The sequence below is a fragment of the Vulpes lagopus genome, chromosome 5 (assembly GCF_018345385.1).
Source record: "Vulpes lagopus strain Blue_001 chromosome 5, ASM1834538v1, whole genome shotgun sequence".
NCBI lineage: Eukaryota > Metazoa > Chordata > Mammalia > Carnivora > Canidae > Vulpes > Vulpes lagopus.
This window is the reverse complement of record NC_054828.1, coordinates 99,007,911-99,021,639: the sequence shown is the minus strand read 5'-3', so window position 1 is coordinate 99,021,639 and position 13,729 is coordinate 99,007,911. Positions and strand designations below refer to the sequence as shown.

Genomic DNA, 13,729 nt, shown 5'->3' with positions numbered 1-13,729 from the left:
AAGCTCTGTCCTAAATTTAAGAGGACCAAAATTTCAGATTCTGTAGCAGGCCAATGCCAAAAGGCCTGTCAGGGACAGGTGGCACCCCTCAAGTTAATCTGAAGCAGTTCTATTTCTATCTAGTCCTGCTAAGCTACCAATGAGATGAATTTTTTTTTTTTCTCTCATTTGTCCATCTCTTCACCTTTTTAATTCCAGAGTCCAAAGGAGAACAGAAATTCCTGGGCCAGCCATGGTTTCCTGGCAGACGCCCCTCCCCCACCAGGTTCAGGAGCTCCCTCCCCACCCCAGAGGAAGAGGGCTTGCTGTGCCACTTGCTGTGCCATCCTGGCCATGTGTATCACTATAGTGCCGGCAAAAAGTGACACAGAGATTGAAAGCAAGATGGGAAGATGGGAGGTTTTGCCCTGACTTAATGGGTTGTCCCTGAACCCCTAGATAGGGTCTACAATAAACCACTCTCAGTCCCCACAGGTCCCTTCTCTGGCCGAGGACTGCCACCGGGGAGCCGTTGTTTTAATATTCAGACCGTCTCTACATTTCTTTCAAGTCCTAAACGATACTCATTTCTGGAGCAGGAAGGAGTCCATGGTCCTTTATTCGAGAACTTGGGGCGGTGGGGAAAAGGCGGAGAGGCACGGGACAGCCTGCATAACAGCACTTCGTAGCTAGCAATGAGCCGTCAGTGTCTCTTGCGCAGCCGGTAAGAATTATGCCCTGGGAGCATCCTGGAAATCAGGGTAGGGCCCAGGCTTCTTTTTAAAAATTTCCAGTGGCTTCTGGCTGGACAGCCCCAAACCCCGCTATGGAGCCTACGATAGGGGCTGCTCCCAATTCCTAGAGGGGGGTGGGAGCACAGCAGCTCCCAGGGACGCCGGGACCCAGCGCCCGAAACCCGTCGCTCGGGCTCCAGGGCGCAGGCGCGCTCGCCCCGCCCCGCCCCGCGGGCCCTCCCTTCTCTGACCTCCGCGCCGCGGCGCGTCTGCGCAGGCGCGGGACGGGCGTTGGGTCGGTACCCCAGCCGCCGTGGGCTCTGCTCTTTGTGGGCTCCGCGACTTGGGGCGGGCAGGCCTGCGCTGGGCACGGCGCCCCAGTCCGTGACGGCGTTGGGAGAGCCCCTCCGCCCGCCCGCCTGCAGGGGCTGTGGAGGCCTGGAGCTGCGGGACAGAGCTGCAGGGCCGGTCCTTGCCCCAGGGAGGCTCTCCCCTGAATCCCGGTTGCCTTAGGGCCGCGGAGGAGCACTGGGCACCGAGGTCGCTGGTGGTGTGGTCGTCACTGTGGGTGTGGGTCCGCGTGGGAACTGGGTCCCAGAGCCTGGTCCCGAGGAGACGGGCGGCGGAGCGGAGCCAGCGGGCCGGGGCCCGGCTCGTGAGGGGTCTGAGAGCGCGCCCGAAAGCGGGGAACCGCCCGGCCCGGGCGTCCGGCTTTGGCTGCCCTGCTCTGGTCCCGGTCCCCGCGGGTGGGCTGGCCGTCTCCGCGCGCAGTGGGAATGCCCGGCGTCACCCAGCTCGCTCTCTGCTCCCTGAACCGAAAGGCTGAGGCCACAGGACAGAGATTTGGACCTAATGAAAGGACGTCGCCCCTTAGCCCCAGCTATGGACTCCACTGCATCAGGTTTGGCTCTCGAGGGTGCAGAGGGCCAGAAGCCCTTCTGGGGAGTTAGTAGCGGGCCGAGGCGCAGGACGACCCTAGGGAGAGGCCGGGGAATCCATTGATGGGGCAGAGGCTGCAGCCGCCTTCCCTGTGGTATTTCCTGATTTTTCAGGGCCAGGAGCATGAAGTCCCAGTGTCCAGACACTGTGGTAGAGGCCAGTCTTCCATGGCCACGGAAGACTTTCCAAAGGCCAGAGAGCAGGGAGGGTGGGAGAGGAGGCTGTGAGGGAGTGGCCCTTGGCCAGAGATCAGATAGCAGCGGGGCCATTTAGAGCCTCACCATCATTTCCTTTATTGCTTCAATAAGTAGTGAGATTCCTCTAGTTCTGCTAGCCCAGCTGCGTAGGAGATTAGCAGTGCACATGCGGGGTACCTCCTCTAGCCACCCTTTCATTAGTATTAGGGACCGGGCAAACCAGGTGACCCAGGAGGTTTAAAGCCATTCCTTTGTAAATTTAGAATCTCCTGTCCTTCATCAAATGGGCATTTTAATTTGATTTTTCATTCTTCACACAGTGTCAAGGTCGCAAGACTGGCCAAAAGAACTGGGCCACATCTTAGAGACTACCACCCCTCATGTATTCCTTTATGCTCTGTGTTCTGTAGACCATCAGCACAGGAATCATCTCGAAACTCTTTAAAGATGCGGACTTGCAGGCCATACCCTACATCCACTGAATGAGTGTCTGTTTAACGAGATCCTCAGGAATCCGTACACACATTAAAGTTTGAGAAGTGCTGACCTATATTATACTATGTTGCCTGCCACTTCCATGCTTCTGTTTTTGTTAGCTATAATCACTACTCTGGTATGGCTGGGGTTAGTTGTTTGTATTCAGGCTTTAAAAATAGTACAAAACAAAACTCTATCATAGAGGGACTTGCAAAGTGTGCTTGCAGAGACCTACTGGTGCTTGGGAACTCAGGAAGAATTGACCTTTGACCTGGGCTCCCAAGGATAAGGGGAAAGGTGTAACTTCTTTTCCTTAAAGTCTATATCCCTCTCTGGCTGTGCCTTGGGCCTTGTCTTGTATTCTCAACCTGCCTTACACGGCAGGCTAGACTTAAAGTTCCTTGAAAGTCTTCTCCATGTTTATGTTTTTAAAAGGCCTAGTAGAGGACCTATATGTTGGATGCCCAGTAAACAACTGTCCAATGGAGCGGCCAGACTATAGTGATACTTCAGTTACCTGCAGCCTGCTGTGGCCTTTGGACAGGGGAGTGGAGTGTTGTGTACTTCTCCCTTGTGTGGGATAGCTAGAGGCTGCCCCTCAGCTCCCTTTGACCCAGCTCTGTCCCCAGAGCCACGGAGGTGACACATGGACTCTTCAGGGATCTCCAGCTTGGGGAGTCTGGGAGCTGCAAAGGCCATAGGGTTAGCCTTCCTTATGCTCCTTTCGCCTTCCTAGTTCTCCCTTCTCAGGACCCTGCTCTTCCTCCAGAGAGATACCCAGGAGAAAAGGGAACAACCAGTTTATTCCTGAAAGCCAGGCCCCAGGTGAGTTGGGGTTCTCTTCATTTTACCTCAAATTACTGAACTATGGATGTCTTTGCCTCCTTTTCTCTGGGGCCTCTTTGTTCGCCAGACTGACCCCAATTCCTGCTCTGCAGGAGGCTGAGCTCATCAAGGTGGATGCTGGCCTCCTTGTCCCTTTCCAGAACCCTCTCCCCTCTGCTCAGTATGCAGTCAGATCCTGTGGTTTATTTCTGTCATGAGCACTGCAGTGAGTACCAAGTAATGTGAGAGATCCTTGGCCTTGAAAATGTGTCACTACCACAGAAAGGGGAGGCACTCTGGTGCTCAGGATGCAGCCCCAGTCACAGTAAGGATATCCGTGGTTAATGACGGAGAGGAGTGGCACAGATAGGCCTTTCCTTCAAGGTTTAGTGAAAGGAGAATAACCCTGTGTTGGAGAGGTTGGGGGAAGGCTTATGGAGAAGAGGGGACAAGGAGGTCTGAAGGTATGGATAGGTGGGGAGGCTGTGTCCTTGTTCGAATGTTATCTTCCTGGATTAGTGAGGAAATAGACTTAACTCACTACTTCCTGGCTGGGAGACTCACCTAACTTCTCCATGCATTGTTTTTGCCAACTGTAAAATGAGGATGGTAATCACATTAATGATAGTGATAAAAACAGCAATAGCCATTATGTACTCAGAACCAAATATGTATCAGGAACTACTCTACACAACTTACTTATACTGCCTCATTTCATCTTTCAAACATTCTCATTTTGAAGAGTGGCAACTTAGGCACAGAGAGGTAACCAAGAAAATCAAGGCACAGAGAGTTAAAGTAACTTGTTCATGGTTATCTAACTCATAAGAAAGGCATCCTAGTTTCAGATCCAGGTTGTCTGGCTCTAAGATCTTAACCACTCAATAATGCAATTACCTCATATTGTTGCTGGAGTCTTCCGGCAAATAGTAACTGCTTAGTCCTTGTCAGCTTCAGCTGTGATGGAGGTAGAGGAGGTAATGGTGACTAATTCCGAAGTGGATTCAAATTTGGCTGTAGTAGGCTGGAGAACCAAGTGGAGGGCTGTGGATGCCAGCCTGTGTTGTTTCCTAGCACACAATATGGTAGTTTCATGTATTCTAGCTTAAGGATAGACACTTGAGTTTAATCTTCTAGCCAGTAGGGGAACCCCCACCAATAGGGAATTCTTACAAATAACTAGTAGAGTAATAAATAGAGTTTAAACCTCTTTGACCTCAATGTAGAGATTCAGAGTTTTATCAGCTTAATTTAGTTATGTGGTAATAACAATGGCCTGTAGATCTCAATGGCTCATAGTAACAAAGGTGTATTTCTTCCTTATGTTACATATCAGTAGTGGATGAGCTGTGATTGCTCCAACCCTCTTTGCTCTGGGATTAAGGCTGAAAGATCAACCCTGTGCTGGGACATGTTATGTGGCAGGGAAAAGTGCAATGTCAGAACCAGGAAGTGGTTCTGGCTTCTGCCCAGAAGGGGCAGGTGTTGCTTCTGCCCACAACCCTTTGGCTGAAGCAAGTCATGTGGCAAGCCTAACTAACATCATTGAAGTGGGAAGTATAAGCCTCCCATAGTAAGGGGTGCCAGAGGAGGGGCAGTGAATATTTTGAACACATAATTAGTCTAATACGGTCTGTTTTCTTACAAATACTCACTTCCCTTTCTCCACACAAATTCTCTCCTCAAGATAACCCAAAACTAGTTAACTAGTAGGAGCATCAAGATCAAAGTCCTGGATGGTGTGATGGCCTCACCTTCAGGTCTGGATGTTTCTCCTTTGGATCTGGAGACAATGAGCTTAAAGGACAAATTGCCTCAATCCATATATTCAATGTACAGTGGAACAATGGAGATGGGATAATCATAATAAGCATCCCTATTCAGAATGGGGAAGCATGGGGGGAGCCCAGCAGTCTCAGGTCCTTTATAACTATGAAATTCCACTTGGTAGACTTGGTGAGCCCCACTGATCTCAGGATTGGGAAGTCTTTTGGTTAAGTCCTGGTTCTGCTTCCTAGGTGGAGCTCCTCAGTCCAGTGTTCTCCTTAGCTCTTGGCTCTGCTCCCAAGTACCTTTTGCAGTATCCTCCTTGGTCAATGAAATGATTTTGGAGAATAATGTCACTTGAGGGCTAAGCAGGTTTTTCATCTTGCCTGAGTAGGTTGATGGCCCAAGAATTTTCTCAAGTCACAGACTTTCAGTGTAACTCTTGAACTGTAATCAGCTTTTAATCTATTTGTTTTCTATCATTTCTATATGTCAACAGTTTAACCCAGAGATCTTTTTTTAATATGCTCCTTTCTTTAGGCTTAATTACGGAGCTTGGGTGTTATCTCGGGACAACCATTCTTTTAGTCACTAAGAAATTTAGTTGCCCTGAAAGGGATTTCTTGGGAGCTATCTGAAATTATTCAGAGATTTAAACAAAAGGTTTGACTACCACACTCATGATTTGGTTCTTCCCTTAGGTTGAATTTTAATAATCTTTTGTCATGCAAAAGCCTTATCTATGTTGCCTTTGACCAATTGGAAACGATAATTGGTTAAATCTCTAACTCTGCAAGTCTTGAAATTTCTGGACACTTTCTTTTGCTTTCCTTTTTTATTTTTGTCAAACTGGTAAACTCTTGAGCTCATTTCTTTTTCTTGTAGTATTTTGTCAAATTCTGCCAATAACAAGCAACTCACACTACTGATGTCCTAGCCTCTTCTTAAACATCACAAGTTCATGCTTATGTTGTCCATCTTTCCAGTTATTGCAGACAACAGTTTTAGCACACATTTCGCCACCAAATCACATGGGCTGCCATCTCACCAATAAGTTTCTTTACTACCCGGCCCTGAAGCCAAAGTCACGTGTTCTAGGGTTTTTTGTTATGGTGGAACCCTATATTGAGTACCAGTTTTTTAATGAGTCACTTTAGGCTAGTTATGCTGTAATAACAACAGCAAATCCTCAAAGACTTATACCAACAAAGGTTTATATCTTGTCTGCATTACATGTTTTACATTCAATTTGGGAAAGCAGATTATTTGAATACCATTAGGGCAGTGGGGCTGGGAACTCAATCCTGTAGGGAGAGCCAGTGACTGTTTTGAACAAATAGTAGTGAGTTTTCCATATTTTATATTTTGGATAGACTTTCGTGTTAATGTAAAATTTTACTTTGACTTATCCAATGGAATCAATGCCTAAATGGGATTTGGTTTCTAAACATATTTTGGAAAAAGTAAATTTATACTGCCTTCATTTATCTGCATTTTAGTTCAGATATGTGGATTATTATACAGTGTAAGTCAACTGGGACGTGTTCTAATTGCTGTTAGACGATGACAGGATAGTTCTGGCTGGGACCCCCAGAATAGTTGTACCTTATGGGGACCTGGGATCCAGGGTCTTACTGTCAGTTTTGCACATTCCGGAACTGAATGAGTAGGAATTAAAAAGTGATTAGGCTTTGGGGGAGAGGATTCATGGTAATCCAACTCACAAAAGACTTAACTGATTTATTATAAGGCCACTTGATATACTTCTGCTGAACTGTGTGCCTGTGCTAGTGGGAGGGGGTGATAAATTATAAATCCCAAATTATTTGATTTGGACTTAGTAAAATTGTCATTAAAATTATAGGTCACATGTTTCAAAAACAGGAGACTGCTGATATTAGTGCATTTGAGAATGCAAAATGGGCTCCTAGGTGGCCCAGTTGGTTAAGTATCAGACTCTTGGTTTGGACTCAGGTCATGATCTCAGGGTCTTGGGATTGAGCCTCATGTCAGGCTCCAAGCTCAGTGAGGAGCCTACTGGAGTTTCTCTGTCCCTCTCCCTCTGCCCCTCCCACACTCACTCACATGCTCTCACAAATAAGTAGATAAATTTTTTTTTTTTTAAAGAATGAAAAACATATGTCTGTTTCTTCTAGTTGATTCTAATTAAATGCAACTAATTTGAGAGTAAAACCTGTTGAAAATGGATTGCATTTCTTTCCCTTAACTAAGCAGAATGTTTCTACAGGCCAGATTCCCTTGAGGTCCTAATTATATTTCTAAGCACCATGATATTGACAAAAGTGGGCATTGGATAGAATACCAAATAGTAAGGACAATACAATTCCTAGAGCAGCTTAAAATATTTTTGAGATGACAAAACCCAAAACGGGGCATTGGGATAGCTAGGAACTCTTGGAATCCCTTGTACATCCTAAGGTTCTACTCAGACACCACCCTCTCTTCTCCTCAGGGCTGTTAGTGCACTCCCTAAGGGTCCAAGGGTGTTTTCTATGTTTCAGGATCTGATGACATTTGAGGATGTAGCTGTGGAATTCACCCAGTGGGAATGGGGGCAGCTGGACCCTGCTCAGAAGGACCTGTACAGTGAAGTGATGCTGGAGAACTTCAAGAACCTGGCCTCTCTGGGTGAGCTCGGCTCCTCCAAAGTCCAAAGTCTGCCCATTAGGCCTGCCATCTTTATTTCATTGGTGTTTAAAAACTTGGAGTTTCTAGGCTTCTTGGCTGAGTTTTGCCCTGGGGTTATGGAATCAGACATTTACACTGTCTTTGGGGTCCTCATGCCTAAGAAAGGTCCTGTTCCATATGAAATTGTAATAAGTTTCATGATTCTGCTCCTAATGTTTTACAATGCCTATTCTTTGGAGACTCTCCACACCTACAGTATTTCTCCCCCAGAAAGACCTAGGGCCAAACCCTTGGCCTTTAACATATGCAGTCATGATCCTTTTCTTTTTCTACCGTCAGGGCTTCCAGTGTCTAAACCATATGTGATCTCCCAGTTGGAGGAAGGGAAAGAGCCCTGTGTGTTAGAGGGAGAAATCTCAACAGGTGAGTGAGTGAGACCTAAGCAGCATCACACATAGTAAGAACCATGGGCGAGAAGTTGTCCTGAGCCCCTGGGGGTCATGGGGCTCTCCTTTGAGGTGAGGCCACTTGTTAGGAGCCCTCCACTGCAGTATTTTAAATACTCTTTGGCTTTTGTAATTATATCTGGTGTCAGAAGAAGAGATGTTCATTTTCTTCTCTAGCATTTATGCTTTCTTTGATACCTATCTCTGCCCACCCTTTCTGGGTTCTTGGAGCCACTCAGCATCACTAGATGTCACATGGGCAATGTTGGATGGAATCTAAGGACTGACAGTTGTAAATGGCCAGGCTATCCTTTATCAGCAGGGTTAAGAGAGTGAAAGACCAAACAGTGCAGCTGAGTGGCCTATATATTAATATATATATATATTATAAATGAAGGCAGTATAAATTTACTTTTTCCAAAATATGTTTAGAAATCAAATCCCATTTAGGCATTGATTCCATTGGATAAGTCAAAGTAAAATTTTACATTAACACGAAAGTCTATCCAAAATATAAAATATAAATATATACAAATATAAATATATTTATAGGCAAGGACAGACAGGTGGATGTCAAGATCAAGGTGAAGACCTTCAAGTTTGATTAAGCTGAGCTTCAACAGAGCTGGTTCCAGGAACAAAGATTACTCCCTGCTGTCTGTTGTCATTTCTTTGAGACCATGCATTCCTAGGTGACTTGAGAGTACTTGACAGGTCTCACCTCTTGGAGCAGAATTCTGGACCCACCTGCCATGTGTAGTTCAAGCACACTGGAGGAAGGTGACAGTCTGTGCCAATGTCTATCTCTGAGGTAGAATCATAGCCCTGGATCAGAGGTAAATCTCAGTGCTCAAATCCTGAGAACACAGGCTGGGCCTCATTTTTTAAGAATTATTTTTATTTTTTTTTAAGATTTTATTTATTCATTTGAGAGAGAGAGAGAGAGAGAGAAAACAGACCACAATCAGGGGGAATGGCAAGGGGGGCAGGGTGGAGGGAGGAGGAATCTCCCCATTGAGCTGGAAGCCCGATGTGGAGCTTGATTCCTGGACCTAGAGATCATGACCTGAGCCCAAGGCAGACACTTAACCATCTGAGCCACCCAGGCGCCCCCAGGCTGGGCCTCATTAAAGGAGCCTAGAAGAGAGGACAGAGAGGGAACTTGCTGATCCCTGCTTCATGAATATTTTCTTGATCTTTTTGATCCAGAATGGGAACAAGGGTATGACCTATTGATCTAGTCTTAAGATAAATATGTCTTTTGACAGTGCTCTACAAACATGGCTGTTTCAGAATCTCTCAGGTAGCTTCTTAAACATACAGATTTCCAGGGGTCACATAAGACCTACTGACTTAGAATCTGGCATCACTAGTCATTTACCTCTTCAGAAGTGTTATTTTTAAAAAAAGATTTATTTATTCATGAGAGAGAGAAAGAGAGAGGCAGAGACACAGGCAGATGGAGAAGCAGGCCCCATGCAGGGAGCCTGACACAGGACTCGATCCTGGGACTCCAGGATCATGCCCTAGGCCGAATGCAGGCACTAAACTGCTGAGCCACCCAGGCATCCCAGCAGTGTTATTATTGTACTAGTTTTCTATTGTTGCTGAAACAAACTAATACAATGACTTTAAACAACACAAGTCTATTAACAGTTCATAGGTCAGAAGTCTGACATGGATCTCATATGGATCTCACATAAGATGTCAGTAAGAGGTGTTTTCCTTTCTGGAGTGGCTAGGGGAGAATCTGTTTTCTGCTCATTTGAATTGTTGGCAGAAGCAATTTCTTGCAGTTATGAAACTGAGATCCTTGTTTTCTTGTTGGCTGCAGACTGAGGAATGTTTCCAGCTTCTAGAGACTGCTACATTCCTTGGCTCATGATGCCCTTCCTCCACCTTCAAAGCCAGAAGTGGTGGGCTGAATCCTTCTCACACCACATCTCTCTGACCCAGCCAGGAAATGTTCTCTGATTTTAAGGATTTATGTAATTATATTGAGCCCATTGAATAATCCAGGATAATCTCCCCATCTAAAGGTGTGGGCCCTTAATCACATCTGCAAAGTCCCTTATATCATGTAAGGTAACATATTTACAAGTTCTTGGGATTAGGGCATGGATGCCTTTGGGGGAGAATTATTCTTCCTATCTCAATTATATACAGTAATACAGTATATTACTGAGGTGCTGAGGGGACTTTGTGGAGAACATCTTCCTACCATCTTCTCATCTTTATGATCTTTGGATTTACCTTATGTACTGGAATCCAAACACTGTTTTTTCAGATTTTCCTAATCTCCATTTACTTGTTTATCACTTCTTGATAACTTCAAAACCTTCTTTGGACATATACTATTCTTGAAAGAAACTGTGTATGTCTCAGATATTATTTTAAAACTTTATTATCTTACATCCATTATAGGACTTCCTCTGGGCACATGGAATAAGTAATGCTAAAATGTTGGTTTTTTTTTTTTTTTTTTCCCCCTCAGACTGGGAGAAAAAGTCTAAAGTCAAGGAATCAGTACTAAGTCAGGGAATTTCCAAAGAAGATTTACTCCAGACAGCACCAGTGGAAAAACATATCAGAGATGAACTCTGCTTCTGCCAACTGAAAGCAACCCGTGGTCATGAAGACCAATTAGAGATACATCCAAAAGACCAGGAGACCCATCTGAAAGAAATATCAGTTACTCACAAATATACTACCCTAAGGACAGATCATGAATGGAGTGAACTTGGGAGAAGTTTAGGCTTAAGATCAGTCTTTGCTAATCAACACAGTGTTCTTATGGGAGAAGGATCCTATACATGTGATACAGAATTCAGACAGACTTCAGGGAGAAATAACTCCCCAAGAACCCATCCAGGGAAGAAACCTTGTAAATGTAATGAATGTGGGAAGTCTTTCCATTTCCAATCAGAACTTAGGCGCCATCAGAGATGTCACACTGGAGAAAAGCCCTATGAATGCAGTGAATGTGGAAGAGCCTTTGGTCATATTTCATCCCTTATTAAACATCAGAGAACTCATACTGGAGAAAAGCCCTATGAATGCAGTGAATGTGGGAGAGCCTTCAGCCAGAGTTCATCTCTTGTTCTACATTATAGATTTCATACTGGAGAGAAACCTTACAAATGTAATGAGTGTGGGAGAGCCTTTGGTCATACTTCATCCCTTATTAAACATCAGAGAACTCATACTGGAGAAAAGCCCTATGAATGCAGGGAATGTGGGCGAACGTTCAGCCAGAGCTCATCTCTCATCGTACATTATAGATTTCATACTGGAGAGAAACCTTACCAATGTAATAAATGTGGGAGAGCCTTCAGCCAGAGTTCATCTCTCACTCAACATTATAGATTTCATACTGGAGAGAAACCCTACAAATGTAATGAATGTGGGAGAGCCTTTGCTCATACTGCATCTCTTATTAAACATCAGAAAAGTCATGCTGGAAAAAAAGCCATATAAATTCAGTGAATGTAGGAAGCTGGAGTGCACACATTACTCACATGACACACACTGGAGGGAGATCTTGTATGTGTGATGTATGTGGGAAGACTTTTGGTTGAAAAACATGTCTTATTCAACATCAGACAGTACATGCTAAAGAGAAGCTCTATTGATGTCAAGAGAGAAGGTGGGCTTTCAGAGAAGCCATATTGGTGAGAAATCAAGTAGATGTGACTGATCTGGAAAGGCTTTTGTCAGGGGACACATTACTCAACATCAGTTTCTACTGGCAAGAGAAACCTTATCAGTGCAATGAGTATGACATAGCCTTCAGTCACATATTATTCAGTAAGTAAGTAAATAAATAAATATCATGTAACTCAAACTGGAGAGAGACTGCAAGTGTGACAAAAGCCATCTGTGATACTTCTTTAAGCACCAAGAACACATACAAAAGAGAAGGCCTTTGAAAGCAATAAGTGTGGGAAGGCCTTCTAGTAGAGCTCATCTCTTAATAAACATCAGACAATTTATTCTTGAGAAAAACACTATGGAAATGATGAATGTGGGAGAGACTTCAGCCAAATCTTTTTCCTTTATAAATATCAGTGAACTCACCCTACTAGAAACCCTGGGAATGTATTGCATGTGGAAAAGCCTTTGGCATATGTTCCATTCACTCTGTACATCAGAGAATGTGCACTAGAGTGACTTTCTGAATTTGGTGAAACTGGGAAAACCCACTAGTATAGTTCAGGCTTCAGCATACACTAAGACTTTACTCCAAAGAGAAACCCTGGGAACTTAACAAATGTGGGGGAAGTTCCTTTCAGACTTGAGATTCATAAAACAAGAGCTGAAAGGAATCTGAGAAATCAACTAATTTGGTGATTTTCTACCTGGTGGAGGCTCTCTATAACTGCACTGTGCTTCACCTCCCCATCCTGTTACTGATGGTTTAGGGTTAAGAAAACATCTGAAAATACCATGCACTGGGCTGGGCCTCTTTCCTTCTGGTTCACAGCTGTGGTTTTGAGATTGAGAGACTTAAGGTCTTCTGTACAAAACCCCATGCACTAAATGTTACCTCTAAGAGGCAATGGAGTGGTATTTTTAAAGTTGACCAAAAAACAATTTTTATTAAATCTTTATGCTGTGAGATTTGAAATTTTTGAAATAAAATGAAATCTTTTTAAACATTAAAATCATTAAAATATGTGTAAAAAAATAAAAACTTCAAAAACATTATTCTTAGTTAAAGCCAGATACCAGACACCATGTATTGCATAGTTCCATTTATAGGAAATGTCCTGAAATGGCAAAATCCTCAGAGGCAAAATAGATTAGTGGTTGCCTGGTGCTGGGAGAAGCAACTAGGAGTAAATGCAGCTGTTACAGAGAATCTTACTGGGGTAATGCAAATGTCCTAAAACTGGTTTATGGTGATGATTGAACAAAATCATTGAATTGTGCACACAAAATGGGTAAAATTTATGGTATGTAAATAACACCTCAGTAAAATTGTTTTCATAAAATATCAAATACACAGATACACCAACTATTGCTAAACTACTTTTCCTATCTTGTCTGTTACTTTAAGCCATCTGTGTGTATTTTCTGTAGTAGTTAACCCTAAGCTTACTGGGTCTCAAGTTCATATCATGTTGCATCTGAAATTTGTGAGGAGAAGCCAAGAGTAGGAGCTAGCATAGAGCAGAAGAGTCTTGACTAAAAATATTAGTTTATACTAAAGACAGTCCCTCAAGCATTTTAAATCCATAAGAGGAAGCTGAGCCTAGACTTCAGGGAATCAGTTCAAAGTGATCCATGTAGACAGGGAGAATCTAGGGGCCCCACAAGTTGGCTAATGCAGAGGGGTGCAGGCAGATAGGATAAACAAGAGGCATCTGGACAGCTGAAATCAAAATGCCAGTCTAGGAACCTAGAAATCATGGGAATTTCTTCCCAGAAAGCCAAGGTGTACAGGAGAGAAATAGCAAATGTAATTACATTAGTAATAGCTTAGTTGACTTACCTTTTCTCCCAGTGCCCTTTTCTAATCCCAACCTAAGTCACTTTATATACCCGGATACCTGAAACTTTGTAGCTGGTCTTTGCTTAACATCTGTCCCTCTTGTTATCTTTTTTTTTTTTTTTTTAAGATTTTATTTATTCATGAGAGACACAGGCAGAGGGAGAAGCAGGCTCCATGCAGGAAGCCTGATGTGGGACTTGGTCTCGGGACTCTGGGATCACG

General features: G+C 44.1%; 1 protein-coding gene across 9 annotated transcripts; it reads left to right on the top strand.

Annotated features, from left to right (window-relative positions):
• The first annotated feature begins 999 nt into the window (after nt 1-999).
• Nucleotides 1,000-12,677, top strand: ZNF514 (zinc finger protein 514). 9 transcript variants are annotated; one of them, XM_041756908.1, is made up of 5 exons: nt 1,478-1,614; nt 3,077-3,151; nt 7,441-7,567; nt 7,907-7,990; nt 10,508-12,677. In XM_041756908.1, the coding sequence occupies exons 3-5, from the start codon at nt 7,447-7,449 to the stop codon at nt 11,488-11,490; spliced, it is 1,188 nt and encodes a 395-aa protein (XP_041612842.1). In that variant the 5' UTR covers nt 1,478-1,614; nt 3,077-3,151; nt 7,441-7,446; the 3' UTR covers nt 11,491-12,677. The 9 variants fall into 9 exon arrangements, with proteins under 9 accessions (XP_041612845.1, XP_041612840.1, XP_041612842.1 ...); XM_041756907.1 differs by having other exon boundaries at nt 1,486-1,614; nt 2,170-3,151; XM_041756905.1 differs by having other exon boundaries at nt 1,545-1,614; nt 3,096-3,151.
• The last annotated feature ends 1,052 nt before the right edge of the window (nt 12,678-13,729 follow it).